The following is a 16,905-nucleotide window of genomic DNA, read 5'->3' as shown; positions in this document are numbered from 1 at the left end:
TTCTGTTGTTGTCTTAGTCTGCCTCACGCTTCTTGAAAGAAGGCTCAAGTGAGTGGCTTACATTTGAGGAAGACAGATGGGACCTAACTGTGCTCTGTCCTGTAGAGCTGTCTTGAAGATCTTAGATGCCATAGTCACAGAACGTTCTCTGAACAAGACCTCAAACAGATATATCTTCCTGAATCTGCAGGCAGCCTGAACCAGTAGCTCAGGGAAGATGGCCAATAGCAAAACAGTAAAGAGGGGAATTCAAATCTGCATGACTTTTTTAATTTAAAAAGTTGGGGTTTTTGTAGTGTTGTGTTGTTTTGTTTGTTTGTTTTTTAAGGAGTGGAAGTATCTCTGGGTTTTCTTGCTGCCCTGGACACCTGCTGCATAAACATGAATAGCAAGTAGGCTGTGCATCCTCAACAGCAAGAAATCAGAGATTTTTCTTTTGGCCTCAAAGCCCAGGCTTTGATGAATTGGCAGAATAAACTGAAAGACAGTAGAGTACTGTTCTCCCTCAGAACATCCTGTTGGCCTTTCCCTGTCACTTGTGCGATTGCCAGCAGAGGAACCTCTGGGGATTACCCTGTAGCAGTGTTCTATAGGGAGGGGAAAAAACTGTTCCCAGAACTCTTGACTTCACCTGAGGGGTTTGAATCTGGTGGGTTTGTCTGAACTGCCCTGTAGCTAAGCCTTGGTTTTCATAATCAGTCACTTAACTGCTTCCAGGCTGCAGTGTCATTAGCAGGGAGTGAGCCTGGGCAAACAGAATGGTGTGCTGTGCTTTTTCTCAGTAGAGCCTGTGGAACAGGATGTTTGTACTGCGTCGGTTATTTCCTGATCCGGGAATTTAGTCTTGAGTGTTTGCTTTATCAGAAAATGCCTAAACGATTCCTCATTTAAGAGAAGGTTTTTGAGAAAATTCCTAACAGTTCCACCTGCCTCTTAAAAACAAAACCGTTGGAGTGATTTGGGTAACTGTGATCACACTTGCAGGAAACCCAAACTGTACTCAGCAGCTCCCAGGAGTGGATAGCGAGACGTCTCTAGTTGTAACGCAGAAGTCTTCATCAGCCGGAGCAAACATGTGCTTTATTTTCCCATCTGTGTGAGGGAAAGCACCAAACTTGCAGAGGTTCACTTGGCTACTCTCTGTGAATTCCACTCTTGCCTTTGTTACCTAGACTCGGAAGATAAGGCAAAAAGCAAGTAAGGCCACAGGGGATGTGTAGCAGAAGGGATATCTGGGATTAATGTGGTGGGGTATTGCAGGACATGGGCTTCAGCAGCTTCATTGCTGACAAGCTGACTTGCTTCACTGAGGCTCTGTGGCGTGTAGGAGGCCATAAAGCCTTTTTGTTGCTTAACCAGATTCTTTCACATTAGCAGGACCTGGCTATTTTTTGTAGACCAAGTCTAAAAGATCCCAAACAACCCTCCAGGCCCATATATTAAATGTACCCTTGCCATGTAATAGAAATGCTTCTGGGTTTCACAATCCAAAGGGCCTTTCAGTTGCTATAAAAGCTTTTCTTGAAAGAAGGATATTACTGTGCTTTCCATTATAGGCTTCTGGTTTTAATAAGAGTGGTGTGGAATCAAAAGAGAACTTTCCAAGTCCAGAGGCCCTGTTGGCCTTAAAGCTTTGTGTTGCTGTAAGGGAGGAGTAAGAACTTCTCTCTGTGGTAGTCCCCATTGTGTTTTTAGTTTGGGAACAGAAAGCAGTCAGTAAGTCGGGTCTCCTGGGAGTGAGGGAGGAAACCTGCTGAGTGCACAGAGGCTTTTAGGAGTTGTCTTTAGAAGATGCAGTGGAGCCTGTTGGTGAAGTTTGTGTATACTGGGTAAGGACAGCAAAGGTGTACCAGAGTTGTTTCCTGGGTTGTTTGTCTCATAAATGTGATACGTACAGGCCTTCAGAGAACCTTCCTGCCTGGAGATTACTTTATGTAGGAAAATAAATAATTTTCTAGGCACACTGTGTGCTATTATGAAGAGTTCAGTCCTTCCCTCCTTGGTGGGCTGACAGGGAAATGCTTCCAGAATTCTTAAAAAGTGTGTGTGTGTGTGTGTGTGTGTATATATATATATATCTTTCTACAGAAAAAGACATACAGGCACATGCATGCGCACACCGCTGAAGGCAGGGTAAGGGACTGACTGATGAAAATCAAGGCTGTTGCAATTAATCTGCTATTCCATCACCATCATGCCTTGCGGGGCACAGGGGTTTCCAGGGTCCCTGAGCAGTAATTTTACAAGATCTGCCACACTAATTTTGCTGTTTCCTTGTTTAATAAAGCTCTTGACTTTGTTTAAAAATTAATGTTAATAGAATGTTGTTTTCTAAGACATCAAGCAAGCTTGGTGTAATGCTGCTCTTGACTCTGCCTGCTCTACCCCCTGCTGCTCCTGGCACTGTGCAGAGACATCGGCTTTAAAGTACTGGTACCTTTTTGCATTCAACATGCAGAGCTGTAATGAGTGCTTGATATGCAGTGTATTCTGTAGTTAACATATTTTCTGTGTGCTAGAAGTTTTACTTACATTCAGCTTTTTTTTTTTTTTAATCCTAATTGGACTTATTCTGCGTTACGGACTAGTGGCTTGGAAAATAGACACTTTCAAAAATCACCTTTTTGGAGGCAGTATTAAGTGTGACTTATGGCTTAATTTGCTTGTTCTCAGGAGCCTGGGAATAAGCTCATACGGAGCATGCCATGTGTAATCAAGAGACATTTCCAGGGTCTGGAGAAAGACTTTAGTATATACTCTTGGTCTTTTGCTGATTTGAACACTCCTAATGCACAAGAATCTCAACTGGGACCTCTCATATATAATGCAACATCTTGCTTCTCATGTTCTGCCTAAGGGACTGAAAGACCGTATAGAAAGATCAGTATGATACTCTAGCAAGTCTCTGGTTTGGGTTTTGTTGTTCTGGAGTGGATTTTTTTTTCCAAATGGTAGACTGACTTGTTGCAGGTCTGTCCCTGGGCAGAGTTACTGTAACATGCCTTTGGCAGAGCTAGGAACAGAACAGAGCTTTGTGTTCTAGAGCTGTGATCTAATCACATGTTAAATTATCTGTCTAATGATTAAGTCTGTTTTAAGGAGGGGAGGGGGAAAAGTTTTTTGCCAGTGTTTTCAAGCATGGATTGCTTTCTACTGCAGGGGCAGAGAGCACCTCTTCCATAGCATGTAACTGAAGGGCCTTTTACTGCCTCTCCCTACACAGAGTGCAATATGAAGCTTGCTGGCTCTTCAGCCAGTGCAAGCTAGCTTGTGCACTTGTGCTAGCTTGTGCACTTAGCTGTACAAGATGATGCCCTGCTGGTTACACCTATTGCCAGCTGTCTTACTGAATCCTTGTCTGTGTTCCTATAGGCACTGCCAAAAGAAGTAAGATCTTGTCAGCAGAAGAGAGGAAGGTTGTGGCGTTTCATGAATCGGGTCACGCGTTGGTGGGCTGGCTGCTGGAGCACACCGAGGCTGTGATGAAGGTAACTCTGCTACCGGCTGTTGCTTAATAAAGCCTGTCACTGAGTGGGAAGAGAGTCCCTTGTGGTTCCCCTGTCCAAAACGCACTGATCGTTTTGTAGTACTTGTGTTGAATTCTGCTGCGTTACCCTGGCCCCTGTGAGCTTGGAGCTGTGAATACTACAGCAAAATAAATGGCAAATACGCCATGGCAAAGTCCATTATTAGGCTCCATTGATGACAGTGATGGTGCAAAGCTGATTAACCAGCTATAGGGGAGGCCTTGCAGTTAAAAGCCAACTGTAAGGCTGTTTGGAGCAACTGAGTCTTTTGATGCTGCTGCTCAGTTCATGCACCTCCTCCAGGCGCAAAGCGCCGCTCCGTGTGTGTGCATGCATGATCTCCTTCCCTGCCATGGCTTGCCAGCATGTTGCAGCCAGTGAAGCTACCACTGCAGGAACTGCTCCGATACGGATCAAGAGAGATGTGTTTTTCAGATTGGCACGCTTGAGAGTTTGTCTGCCTGAAGCCCTTCTCTGTAGGGAAAGGCCTCCCTTTGGCACCCTGGGTGTGTTCTCTCCCATGCACATCTCTTCCTCCAAAAGCCTTGACACTGGAAGGAGGTGGGGAGTGGAAATGACAGGGGCGACAGCTCCTTGGCTCATCACCAGCAGTAAATTCACTCTGAATGACCTATTGTACGAGCTGAACTGTTGTTAATTACTCTCATTTAATGGGTGTGGGAAATGGCTCTTATTTTTCTGAAGACATCCTATCTTTCTCCAGGTAGTCTCAGTGATTCTGGAACACAGTGAAGTGAACTCTGTTTGGTTTATCCCCTCTAATGCAACTCCTAAATCTCAGGATTTCACTGGCTTGCTGTTAAGGACAATTTCCTTTTCATTTTCTGAGAAGAAAGTGTATGTCTGTAGCTGTGAAGGCAGAGCCTTCAGTACAGGAATGGTGACATACTGCAGTCCTTGGCCGTGTCTCTGTAGCTCAGCCTGCCCCATAGTTTTCAACAAATTTCACTGGGAGTGTAGGCCTCGTCCTGTTCTCCCTCTGCTACTGTAGTTGGGAGCACTTTTGTTCCCTGAACTGAGGAAGCTGCTCTGTGTTGCAGGTTTCCATAGCCCCTCGAACAAACGCAGCTCTTGGATTCGCTCAGATCCTTCCAAGAGAGCAGTACCTCTTCACCAAGGAACAGCTGCTGGAGAGGATGTGTATGGCACTGGGGGGGAGAGTGTCCGAGGCCATCACGTTTAACAAAGTCACTACAGGTGAGGAGCCAGACCCTGGCACAGCAGGTGGAGATTGTGCAAAGAGAGCCTGAACTTCTGCACTTGCTCTATCCAAGGGTGATCTGAGCAACAGGCAGAGATTTCCCATGTTGTGAAGAAGAAATGTCAAATTGTGTGTTTTGATCTTGGGATTGCATTTGTGAGCATGGAGGTCTCATTGTTGGTTGCCACCATATTGTCTTAAACTTGTCCCAAAGCCCAAGGTCACAGATGCTATTACCTAGTGAGACTCTTGTCTCCTGAGAGGGCCTAGAGTTTTCTGTGCCATGTCTCCAACTAGTTATATCCAATTGGGATGGCAGTGGGCAGTGGCAGGTATGCATCTGCATGAGCTAGCTACCAGTAGATGCAGTCACTGTTGTGCATGGGTCCTGCAGGATCTGTAGAAAGGTCCATCAGCAGGTGGAGTGTTCACCTCCTTGGGCTCCTGTGGGTCCTCTGGTCTCTCAACCAGTGGAATGCATTTTTGTGCAGAATATGCTTCGCTTGCACTCGGCTCAGAGCTGGCAAGCATTGCGTCTGTCTCTCTTGCCCAGGAGCACAGGATGACCTGAAGAAGGTGACCAAGATAGCCTACTCCATGGTGAAGCAGTACGGGATGGTGCCCAGCATTGGGCAGCTCTCCTTCCCGGACCTGGAGAGTGCAGCTGGAATTGGTCGGCGCCCTTTCAGCCAGGGACTTCAGCAAATGATGGACCATGTAAGGCCACCCTTGGTTACATGGATGATCTTGGACTTGATGATCTTGAAGGTCCTTTCCAACCTAGTGATTCTGTGATTCTGTGATACATGTTCCTGTTTGTTCTTCACTTCCTGCAGTTCAGTGAAAAAATGCAAGTAACTTGCACCCAAACAATGTTAATTTTTCTGTTAGCTGTTAAGCAGTAAATTTCAACGAGCGAGCACGTATCTGCTCTATTACAGTGTATTAGGACTATGCAGTGAGGCACTAAGAACGGGCAAAATCCCATATAGCTGTGAGTTCAGCCCAATAGCACTGTGCTGCCTGAAGCTGCAGCGAGTGGCTGTGAAATATGCTGCAATGCGTATTTTTCACTGACTCTGAAAGCTGCAGTCCTGGTTCCAGTGTGGCCAAGACCCTGGTGAGCTTCTGGGAGACAGGAGGTACAATTGTGATGTTTGGAGAGAGGGAGAAATGCTTTGGGGGGGAAGAAAGGAATAATCTGGGGAGACGGGGGGGTTGTAGAATTGCAGACAAATACCTGGCTAGGGAATGATTGTGTTGCATGAAGTCTCTCTGCGTCCCCAGGAGTCCCATGTATATCTAAGCATGGCTATGCAATGCTTAGATTACAAGAAACCTGTGTCTTAAAGTCTCAGTTGCACAATTTAAATGTCCCCACTTCCTATATCAGAGAGGCTATCTGACCAAAATGATGGTTCAGACTGACTGAAAAACGTTAGCCTGTTTTGGCAGGAAATTGGGCTTTATTGCTGAAAAAGCAATATTATTGGTTGAAAAGTCAAATAGCTGGAAAGGAGAAAAACTCTGTTTCAGAAGCGCTATGGCTGTGCTGCCCTGGGATTTGTGCTGAGCTGCATCTTTTGCTATGGGACAGCCTCCTTAATTAGACTGCATTTCCCATCAGCTGAGACTCTACTGAAGAGTTGTACTCATGCAGGCGTTTACTGTTCCTTATGAGTACTCCTTTGGCTTTTCTTCCAAACGATTTATCTGTATTTTCTGTTGATGGGAACCACTTTCTGCCTGGCTCAGTTTGCAGATACCATCCCTTGGTGCTCTCCTTTATCCACATGTTGTGTTTGTTGCCACCTGTGCTCCAAATCTCTCTTCTTGTTACTGTCTTCTAGGAAGCAAAAGTCCTGGTGGCTCAGGCTTACAGGCGCACAGAGAAACTCTTACTGGAGAACCGGGACAAGCTGCAAACAGTAAGTTGGAGTTGTGCAGGGTTTTTTGTTTGTTGGTTCTGGTTTTGTTTGTCTTAGAAAGTCTTGTAGTGGGAGTGCTGGGGCTCGTGTTGTGAACAAGTGACTGCTTCCTGCATATCCCCCAGATTAGGAGCAGGCGCAGGGAGGAATGTGTGCCTTTTCCAGCAGTGAGTCGTTTGCCTCCTGACACCAGCCGGTATTTGCAGGGTAGAGGAGTAGGAGTGCTCTGTGGAAGTGATCAAAGCTAGAATTTGTCTTCCTCACCTGCACTCTCTGCTAGCCTCTTGACAGTGTAATTTCCTGGAAAGCATACAGTGAGTTTTTGTGAAGCCTGCAAAGGCAGGAACAGCTCATCCTCCCAGGTCCTATAGACTTACAGGAATCAGGTGGATAGTTTCTGACTTTGATGAAAGAATATGGGACCTGTCACCTTGGCTGATTGGTGCTGGTTCATGCTTTCTGGTGACTCCAGGTAAATTTTAGCTGTCAGCTCCTTGAAACCTGATATACCAAGGAATCCTTGTTGCAGAGGTAGAGCTTTGCCTCCACCCTTTTGTGTCCTGACAGTCCCCTAGCCAGCCACCCTGGCATGTCCCCACCTCTCTGCCAGGAGCTCTGTACCCATCGTTCTGAGCTGAGCCACACTTGGGTTGCAGCACCCTCTGCATCTACTTGATCTTTCCTTCAGAAGTCCAGTCCATAACATCCAAAGTGACCAGGAGTCAGCTTAGTGTTGCATGTTTTGCAAATATAACAATCCTTTTCCTTAACTCTTAGTTTTAAACAAACAAGAACAACAAAAAAAAGCCCTTCAGCTACACAACTGCAGGCCTCCTGTGCGTAATAAAGTAGCCAGAGCTTGCTTGCTCGGACACCCTGCTGTTGGCCATGTCACAGCCCTGTCCCCGGGACAGTGCCCTGGGAGTGCTCTGAAGGCAGGCGCTGTTGGGGGGGTCTCCTCTCTGCAGGCCTTCTCTGTTCTGATGCTTTCATTTAACAGCAGTCAGATGTTTGCTAGAGGCTCATCACAGAAAAACTTTTTAAGTTAAGCCAAAGTATCTACAGAGCAAATGTTTCAGTTGCCAGGCCAGTGTGTCACATCTTGTCAGCAGAATTGAGCAGTTCCATGTTTGACAGCCACCTGCTGATTAAGTGTGGTCCTTCTGCTGGCAGAGGGGCCTGCGAATTCAACTTTTCTGGGGAGGAACTTCTGATGACCTTCAGCCTATGCCTGCAGGAACAGACAGCTCTTTGTTATCACTGTGTGTACAGGGGAGGGGTGTGGGTCTGACTGTGGTCTCAATTGCTGCTACTTTGGCATCTTAGGCAGGGCCACAGGTGCAGTGACAGTGGCAGGAAGGGCACTTCTCTAATTATTTCTGGAGTTCTGACTTGCCAAATCATTCCCTAGAGCTTGCTTTATTGCCTTCAGTCATACTACCTATTCCTGGCCAAAAATGCCCTTGTGAAAGGTGCCAGCAGCCTGGAGAACTTTGTACCGGCTCCAGCAGGTTTTTGGGTCACCCCATCGGTGGTGTGGTAGCCAGGGGTCTGCTCCTTGTGGGCTGCAGCACGTGCTGTGTCCAGATGTTGAGATCTGAGTTGAGCTGGCAGGGAGAGTTCAGATCAGTTCAGGGAGGCTGTTTTCAAACCCTGTGCCTCATTATGCTTATTTACTCTTTCTAGCTGTCTAATGCCCTCCTGGAGAAAGAAGTGATAAATTATGACGACATTGAAGCTTTGATTGGGCCTCCACCCTATGGGCCAAAGAAAATGATAGCTCCTCAGAGCTGGCTTCAAGCGGAGAGAGACAAGCAAGACACAAGAGATGAAGAAATGCCCCAGCAGCCACCAAACCATGAGGAGGAAGAAGAACCACGCCTGAGACCAGTATGAAGCCCACTCCTGCTGTGGAATGGGAGGACCCTGGAGGCTTCTTTTGGACACAGACCCTTTCCCTTTTCAGCTCCAGAATCAAAGATACTGAGCAGGGAATCTTGTGCTGCTGTTAGCCAAAAATTAAGGGATGGCTATGTTGGCTCTTTTAACAAGCTTTTCCCTGCAGGAAGGAGAACTCCTTAGGATCTTGAAATTGATTCTCAGCAGGGTAGTTGTGCTTAGGAGCTGGTTAAGTCTAACCTGCTGGGAAGATTTCTTGTACACAGGAGCAGTGTACATGTTCTCAAGGGTGAAAGATCCTGTGGAGTCCTCAAAAGCCACCTCTCACTATGGTGTGTAACAGGGCAGAGTGTGGGGCCGTTCCCTTCAGTGCCAGAATGGTCAGTGTAGTGAAACCCCTGCAAGACTGAGTTGGGTACAGTGCTGTAGTTCTTGTGCGACTCTGCTGTAACTTTTAATTATCTCTGCTGATGAATTTAAAATAGAAACTGAAAAACAAACTTCACTAGAATAAACTGCTGCTGTGTTTATAGAATGTCAGGACGTGGTTATGTGTTTTGGCACATACGCAGCTTATTATAGCTATGGAGTTGTACAGGACCAAGGGCTTTCTTCTCCTTGGCCAATAACTTTTATTCACTTTTTATAGCAAGTGTCTCACAAGCAGAGATTGAGGAAAACCTGTGTGCAGAACCCAGCATAACCCTGCAGTGTGATGTTGGAAACTAGCGTTGCAGAAAGTGAGTCTGATTTACACATTGGAAGACTGTTTGGCGGCGCTGCTGGAGGGGTGCTCTCGGACACTCGAGCAAAAGCAGGTGTGTCTGTTGGGAAGCCTCAGTAAAAAGCTGTTGGTTCCTCTGGCTCCATCCTCATGGCTCTTGCTAAACAAGCTGTGATGGCATGGTTGTCTGCCATTCATCAGGGAAAGCATTAAAATGATCGTTGGTGCCTGATGTGCTCTGGCTGGGTTAATCTTTTAAGAAGAATTATAGTCTTGAGTTATTCTATTAGGATTGTCTGTGACCTGAGACACCCCAGCCCAAGCCCAGTCTTTGACCACTTTCCACTCGGACCTCAGCTGTAGTCCCCAGGCTCCTGTTCTCTGAGGCAGGCTGGAGCAGGGAGCCTCTTGTTTCCCCTCGTGAGGGTGGGGAGGATGTTCCCCTGTCCCAGCACAGAACCACCTGGAGCCCCTCGCCCTCCCCAGCGTATCCCAGTGCTGGCTGTCATCCCTGTGGTGGGGCAATTATCATGCTTTCAGGAGTAGAGCTGGTTTTCTACATTTGGGATGCTACTGCCTATTTTTTTTTTTCTTCACAAGCTCATTCTTTGAATTCACTCTTCCAGCAGCAGATGACATTTCAAGCATTCTCTGATCTTATTTTTAAAAAGTCGTAGCTGTGTTTCTAGGCTGCCCGAATAAACCCTTTGCCTGGGGGATTCAGTTCTGGGGAGTGACGTCCGTAGTGGTGCTGTGTTGGGACGCTTGTGGGACGGTGCAGCATCCATGGTGGCTTCCAGGGTGCAGCTGGCATAGCCGTCTAGCTGCAGTGCCCTGCAGCGGGGCCCCGCCTGGCGCAGGCAGCGCGGCCGAGCCTGGATGCGGGCCCGGGGTACCGTTCGCCCCTCTCCTCCCTGCCGGTACTTCGCCGGTTCAGTGTGCACGGGCCCTTTAAACTGCCGCCATCTTTACTACGGGCGCGGTCGAGCTGCCGCCAGGCGCTTCCGGCGCCCTCGTCTTCATTGGGCCAGTCTCGCGGCGCTGCCCATTGGCTGCCGCTGCCGCACTTCCGGCGTGCTCGGCGCCCTCCTTTCCTTTTCCGGTCGGCCATTTGCGGTGGCGGGAGGTGAGTCGGGGTGCTGCCGCGGTCGGGGGGGGGTTCATCCGCCGCCATCCGGCCGCTGGAGCCTGTGTCTCGGGCCGGGCTGTGCCCCGGGGTCGCTCGGACCCCTGCGCGGGGCAGCGGGCTGGGCCCGGTCCCGGGGCGGGCGCTGACAGGCCCGGCCTGGGCATGGGGCTGGGCCGGGGGTAGCGGGCCCGGGGGGCGTTCTGGGTCTGCCCTGGGTGGCACGGGGACCGGGTAAGGGGCCCTGCCCAGATGGCTGGAAGGGCCTGCAGCCCCGCTACCCGGCGGGGCCGGTGGCCGCCTTTAGCCCTACCCGTGTCCGCAGGCCCCGGCAGCCATGGCGCCCAGCCGCAATGGCATGATCCTGAAGCCCCACTTCCACAAGGACTGGCAGCGGCGAGTGGCCACATGGTTCAACCAGCCCGCCCGCAAGATCCGCAGGTGAGTGCCCGTGGCCCGGCTTCCTCGGGGCTGCTGCTGCCGCCTGCTTTAGCTTGTATAGCTGGGGAAGTTGTCTCTCATTTCGTATCGGGCTGCCTAAAGCTGGAGTACTGCGTCTCTAAGCTGTTTCCCTAACCTTACTTGGTAAAGGGGGATTGCAGCAGGGTGCTCGTTTGATGCGGGGTCTCAGGTCAGGCTCCCAGCACACACCGTTTCAGCTGCAGTCAAGTGATGAGAAATCTCCGGAATCGCTGTACCACATTGATGATTCCCTTGAACCCTTCTGTATCTGATGACTGCGGCTGTTCTGTAGAAGCAGGCATCCAGCTGTCCAGCTGCTGGGCCAGTGTTGGGTTTGTTTCTGGGAGATCCCTGTGCAGCAGATGCTGGCAGCTGGCAGCGTAGGAGTGGCGTATCTGGCAGAAACGTGGTGTTCCTGATGGCTGTCCCTTTCGACTTTCCAGGAGGAAGGCCCGCCAGGCGAAGGCTCGCCGCATCGCTCCCCGTCCTGTAGCTGGGCCCATCCGGCCTATAGTAAGGTGCCCTACTATCAGATACCACAAAAAAGTTCGTGCTGGCAGAGGCTTCAGCCTGGAAGAGCTTAAAGTAAGTATGGAGCACTGATCCCAACCTGATGAAGCTACCTCTGAGTCTGAGCTCGGTTGTCTTGTCCTGTTCTTCTGCATGTAGACACTGCAGAAGTGACTTGCCGAGGTGTCGGTATCTGCTGACACTGGCTGAGCCAGGGGAGACATCTGGTGTTGCTGGCTCTATGGGAGCATAAAAATACTGGTCTTATTTTTTTGTAACTGTGGGGTGGGGACGCAGCAGCATACATCAAGAGTGAAAGGTTGCTTTGAAAAGTAAACATCCGTTTGTCTGGTCAGGCTGTCACTTGTACAAAATTCCATTAAAGTTGGATTCTGGTGGCACCTTAATTGAGTCTCCTAAATGTCTTTTGGGGAAAAAGAGAGACAGCTTCATTAAATTCTTTCGCGTTTCTTTTGTGAAACACGTTTCTGCTAATCCTAAAAACTTTATCCAGTGTGAACCTGTTCATGGGCCAAGTGACGCGCACTCAACTTCTTCCTAATGGAAGTAAGGGATGTTGTGCTGGGAGAAGGCACTGTTCTGCCTAACCTTGCAGGGTAGCTGCAGCTGTTTCTCCTGTGATAGCTAGGAGTTGGCTTAGGAACACTTAAAAGTCTGTGGGAAGTGCTTAGTGCCCTGTGTTGCTTCAGGAAACTGTTCTGACCTTCCCAGGTGATGAGCTGTTAAAAGCTGGATCGTGGTGGTCTGCAGGAACCCCCACCTGCATATCTCCACACAGTGGGCAGACGGCATCCATAGCTGCCTCGTGTGCATTGTTTAGTGTCTAATTAAAACATTTGTAACAATGAAATTTGTGCATTAAAGCAGTAAAATTTCTCTTCTGGATGCTAAATGCTTCATTACTTTATTTTTCTTTAATTTGGGGGTAATGGTGGAATACAAAATGGTAGGCAAATCTTTTTCTTTAAACAGAAAATGAGGTTATTTCTTGTTTAAGATGGGTACAAAAAATACTTCTTTAATGGGGCTTCTGGTATTCAGTGAACCAGAGTTACCCGCTTGCTGACTTCATAAATATCTGCCGCATGAGTATCAGAGTTTAAGTGTCCCCCTCATAATTACTCAGGGGTCGCACTTTGCTCTCCTGAGGAAATCCATCTGCAAAAATTACTGTAAAGGCTGTGGAATGTTTTAAGCATTAAAATAGAGACACCAGGACACCCTTTGTCTGTGGCGTGTTCTTTTGGCAGACATGCTGCAGCCAGGCCATCAGTCAGATGCTGAGCCTTTCTCCAGACTCTGTAGCCTTTGAAGGCTGAGCTCGAAGCCTTGGCCGGCTGATGACCGGAGTGGCTCCTGGCAGTCCCACAGTGGCATTGGGAGCTGTCAGATGCTGACGCTGCGCACTCTCTCCTCAGCTCGCTGGCATTAACAAAAAGTTTGCCCGGACTATTGGAATCTCTGTGGATCCCAGGCGACGCAACAAGTCTACCGAGTCGCTGCAAGCCAACGTGCAGAGGCTGAAGGAGTACCGCTCCAAGCTTATCCTCTTCCCAAGGAAGCCAGCTATGCCTAAGAAGGGAGACAGCTCTGTAAGTACTTGGCTGCTAGAAATGTTTCATGCGGGCTGTTTCTCGTAATGTTTTCAGAGGTTTGGTCATCGGTCCATCCCGGTGCCGTGGTGTGCAGTCAGGCAGTGCTTCTTGTGACACATGGTTCCTGTGCACATACGTAGGGGATGACTGAGCCCAGCGCAAGGCCTGGCCTGGTAGAGTCGACTTTCACGGAGATCTCCTGGGTTACAATAATGCTTTGGGCAGACTTGTGGCCTAGGGACTGCCGTGCTGCTGAAGGGGTGCAGCTCAGATTTGGGACCAGACTCCTCGGGTGGTCTGTTTGCTGTAGCTTTGACCATTGCCCAACCAGTTGAATTTAGTTTATGAAATTTTAGTTTGTGTCTGGAGTTCTGTTCTGCTGTGGTGACAACTGCGTGGAAAGGGTGAGGAAGGCGAGCACATACTTTTCAGTGGAGTAGTCCAGTGAAAGCCGTGCGTGAGGCAGTCTCCTGAAGGTTGTTGCTGTTGACGTACAAAAATGCCTTTCATTAAAATCTCACCGAGATCTAGAGTAGAGTTGCCTTTCTTTCCTTGTCCGTCCTTGGCCTTGCCTGTGGCAAATACATGCTTCCCGTGGGGTGGTGCAAGGTGTGAAACAAGGCAGTGTGCTCAAGCTATCTCCGGTTTTCTGGAGAGCCTGTCGGCTCTGAGCTGCTTAACCGTAGTGCAGCCTGTGGAGCCCACCACACTCGGGCTGCTTTCAGACCAGGGCAGGAAGGGTCTCCAGCTTCTGTGCCAGTAGGTACAGATACTTGCATCTGGAATACTGTTTCAAGTTTGTTTACTTGAAATCAACTATCTAAAATAAAACTTAATCGTTTTTGTGCAATACACTCCTAAAGAAGCTGGAATTAGCCTTAGAAGGAATTACTGAGGAATACACTGAGTATTAAACTAAAAATGGCACAGTAGATGTCAACGTTTTTCCAGCTGGCAGAGCTCCTGAAAGGCGGCTGCTCCTCTGACCAGACCCAGGCTGATCAGTAGCCAGGCAAAAGGCGGGTTGTCTGTGCCAAATACTCCTGTAGCTGCATGGCTGAAATGCTGAATTTGTTACCAGTTGGTGTTAAATCTCTCATCAGAACTGCTGTCTGCATGTTTAAGCTGGGTACCAGCGTACAGGGTATGCCTTTAACCAGGGTACTAGCCTGAAAAGTTTTAAATAGCGTGGTTTTTCTTTTTAAATAATGTTGTTTACCCTCTTGTTACGCAGGCTGAGGAACTCAAGATGGCGACTCAGCTGACTGGACCGGTTATGCCGATCAAGAATGTAAGTGTAACTAAATCATGTTCTCTGTGTGACATAGTTGAGACTTAAGCTTCATGGAGAGGGTTCTCTTCTCGCTGTTCTACAGTTAAGGGTTGCTGTCTCCAGACACTTCCCACCCTGGATCAAAGAAAACCAGGAACAGGTCTAGCTTGTCCTTGTCTTTTGCCAAAAGTGCCTTGGTCCATTTGGCTCCTTAGCGTTGCAAAGTGGACTGCAGAGAACCGATTACTTTTTGTCTATCACCTGAGGAAGTCGTTGCATCGTGAGCTGTGTTTCTGAGGAGAGCTCCCAGCACCAGTGCCAGGGGTTCGAGTTAAGATATGTTGGTTGGGGATATGTGTGTTCTGCCCTAAATGACATGAGGGAGAAGCAGAGCTATGTGCGCTCTCCAGAGAAGGCCATGGGGAAACTTGCGATGACCCCCCAAATTGTGCGATTCCTGTGAGGACACAGGTTAAAGCCCCATGAAGCATCTCCACTGTGTGTGTGTGCGCACATGTGTGTGTGCACTCAGTGTTGTGTCCTCCAGGCAGGCTCGGGGGCTGTTTGTCTGCTCGTACCCCTGTGAAATTTGGGGCGCTCAGGGTTGCCGGTTGGGGTGAGGGCTGTGTGCTGGCAGCACGACAGCCCAGGCAAGTTGCATAGTCGCCATTTGTCTCCAAACCCTCACCGCTTCCGAAAGGCACTGTTGACAGTGTGCCGCAAACCCGGCTCACATTTCACGTGGCGCGTGGGGTTTTTTTTTCTCCCCTTGGTATGTTCTGGTCTTGTGCTGACGTGCGCCGGCGAATTAGGAACCGGTTGAAATGAGGCACCTGGCGGAGTGACGATAAAGGCAGGGCCTGTAGATGGCATAAATGCTCTATTCTTAACAGCATCCTGGAGCTAGCGGCAAAAATGTAGCGAGATGAATTGCGTTAAGCCTTACATGCAGTCTTCTCTGGGAGCCTCTGATGTGCAGCCTGACTGTCTGGCGCTCTCTCCCACTAGGTTTTCAAACGGGAGAAGGCCCGTGTTATCTCGGAAGACGAGAAGAACTTCAAGGCCTTTGCCAGCCTGCGCATGGCCCGGGCCAATGCCCGTCTCTTTGGGATTCGTGCGAAACGCGCCAAAGAAGCGGCAGAGCAGGATGTGGAGAAGAAGAAATGAACTGTTTCTCCCTAGAACTGTCAATAAAAAAAAAAAAAAACCCTATAGGAATATCAGTGTCCTGTCTTTTTAGGGCATATATGCAGGGCTGAGCTGCCCTGCGGCAGCGAGCGTGCCGGTGCAGGCTGTGGGCTGCTGTGCGTGGAGGGACATGCTCTGGGGGAGTCGCTGTTCAGGCATGGGGAAACCTCGTTCGCTGTGGTTAGAGACTCCAAACTTCCCTGGAAGCGAGTGAAACGCCACCTCGGCCTTGCGCCGCTCCTTCGGGGACACGGCCAGGGTTCCCACCCGTGCTGGAGCCTGATGCAGCTGCTGAAGCTGCTGGTCCAGGGTTGGTTTTGGTATAACCCCTTCCCTGACAGGCTTTGCTTCCCCCTCAGCTCTCTTCTGTGCCAGTATTTTGGATTTAATGATTTCCACACCTCTGCCCATGGTTCTGTGTGAGGCAGAGCAGTTGGCTCTGCTGTAGCAGGTGGGGTAACCTGGTGGGTGCCACCCGTGGGTGCTTGGCGTGCTTTGGGCAGCCGCTTGCCCTGTGAGCCCCACCTGGGGCTCCATGGCGCTTGCTGGGGCAGCGGAGCTGCCCAGGTTTGGGTCCTGCTCCCTGGTTCTGGAGGGGCGTGGGGGGAGTGAGGCATGTCCCTGGCACCTGGGCTCTGCTGGCTCCTGCCTGCCCCTGGCTGGAGCGCAGCCCCCCTGCACGCAGCCCCCCATGCTCCCCGGCTGCTGCGGGGGCTGCCCTGGGCTCCCCCAGCTTCGGTTCGGCCCCCGGTGCTGTTCATGCGGATCTCTAAGCTGTTTCTTTAGAGAAATACCTTCATGGCACCAAAGGGGAGCCCAGCCCTGCCCTGGAGAAGGGTCTGGGGCCTCTGGCCCATTCTCGTGGCTCTCAGGGGGGCTCCTAAGCTCTGCCTGCCCCAGAGAAGGGGGCTGAGGTGGGGCTGGGCGCCATGGGTCACAGGGCGGCATTGGTGGGGTCTGTCTCGCTCTGGGGAGCGCTCAACCGAGTCCCTTTGCTGGCTAATCGGTTCTGGGGCCGTTCTGCAGCCTGGCTGCGCTGCGGCTCGCCTGTGCCGGGATAATGGCGTCGTTTGTATTCATTAGCGGTTGGGTGACACAAACTTGGGGCCCGGCTGCGCTGGGGCGTGGGGGCAGCTGGCCAGTGGGTGCCCCGGCAGAGCGGCACGAACCCGAGGTTGCTCAGAAACGACGGAGAGCTGCCCGCTGTGGGGCTGCCCCTGCCGGGTCAGACTCCTAGCTCATCCGTCCCAGCCCCACTGCTGGGGATCCAGGCGCGGATCCTGCCCCACTGGGCCGTGCCGTGGGGCTGTGGGAGGAGCGGGGACGGAGGGTGGCCTATTTCTGCTGCCCAGGCTGGGGATTAGCTCTCAAAGCCCAGGGCCCTGCAGTGCCCTCGTGCTCGTTAGCCCTACCTGCTTTTTAATCCCCCC

The 16,905-nt window shown here is 50.2% G+C and overlaps 2 protein-coding genes across 2 annotated transcripts in view; both read left to right on the top strand.

Annotated features, from left to right (window-relative positions):
• The window catches only part of SPG7 (SPG7 matrix AAA peptidase subunit, paraplegin), a gene marked incomplete at both ends in the record, with an annotated part of 32,095 nt that extends 23,522 nt beyond the window's left edge, over positions 1-8,573 (top strand). Inside the window, 5 exons of the mRNA XM_082005496.1 lie at positions 3,373-3,488; positions 4,589-4,745; positions 5,303-5,466; positions 6,600-6,677; positions 8,364-8,573. Coding sequence (XP_081861622.1) covers positions 3,373-3,488; positions 4,589-4,745; positions 5,303-5,466; positions 6,600-6,677; positions 8,364-8,573 — 725 coding nt within the window. The remainder of the gene's footprint in view (positions 1-3,372; positions 3,489-4,588; positions 4,746-5,302; positions 5,467-6,599; positions 6,678-8,363) is intronic.
• A 2,187-nt stretch (positions 8,574-10,760) lies between these two features.
• On the top strand, positions 10,761-15,505 carry RPL13 (ribosomal protein L13). Its single transcript, XM_082005564.1, has 5 exons — positions 10,761-10,867; positions 11,332-11,473; positions 12,838-13,011; positions 14,249-14,305; positions 15,296-15,505. Exons 1-5 carry the CDS (start codon positions 10,764-10,766, stop codon positions 15,452-15,454), a joined length of 636 nt encoding a protein of 211 aa, XP_081861690.1. The 5' UTR covers positions 10,761-10,763; the 3' UTR covers positions 15,455-15,505.
• Positions 15,506-16,905: the final 1,400 nt, after the last annotated feature.

The sequence above is a fragment of the Phaethon aethereus genome (genome assembly GCF_964289735.1).
Source record: "Phaethon aethereus genome assembly, chromosome: 13".
Lineage (NCBI taxonomy): Eukaryota > Metazoa > Chordata > Aves > Phaethontiformes > Phaethontidae > Phaethon > Phaethon aethereus.
The sequence above is the reverse complement of the archived record's forward strand: the minus strand, read 5'-3'. Positions and strand labels throughout refer to the sequence as shown.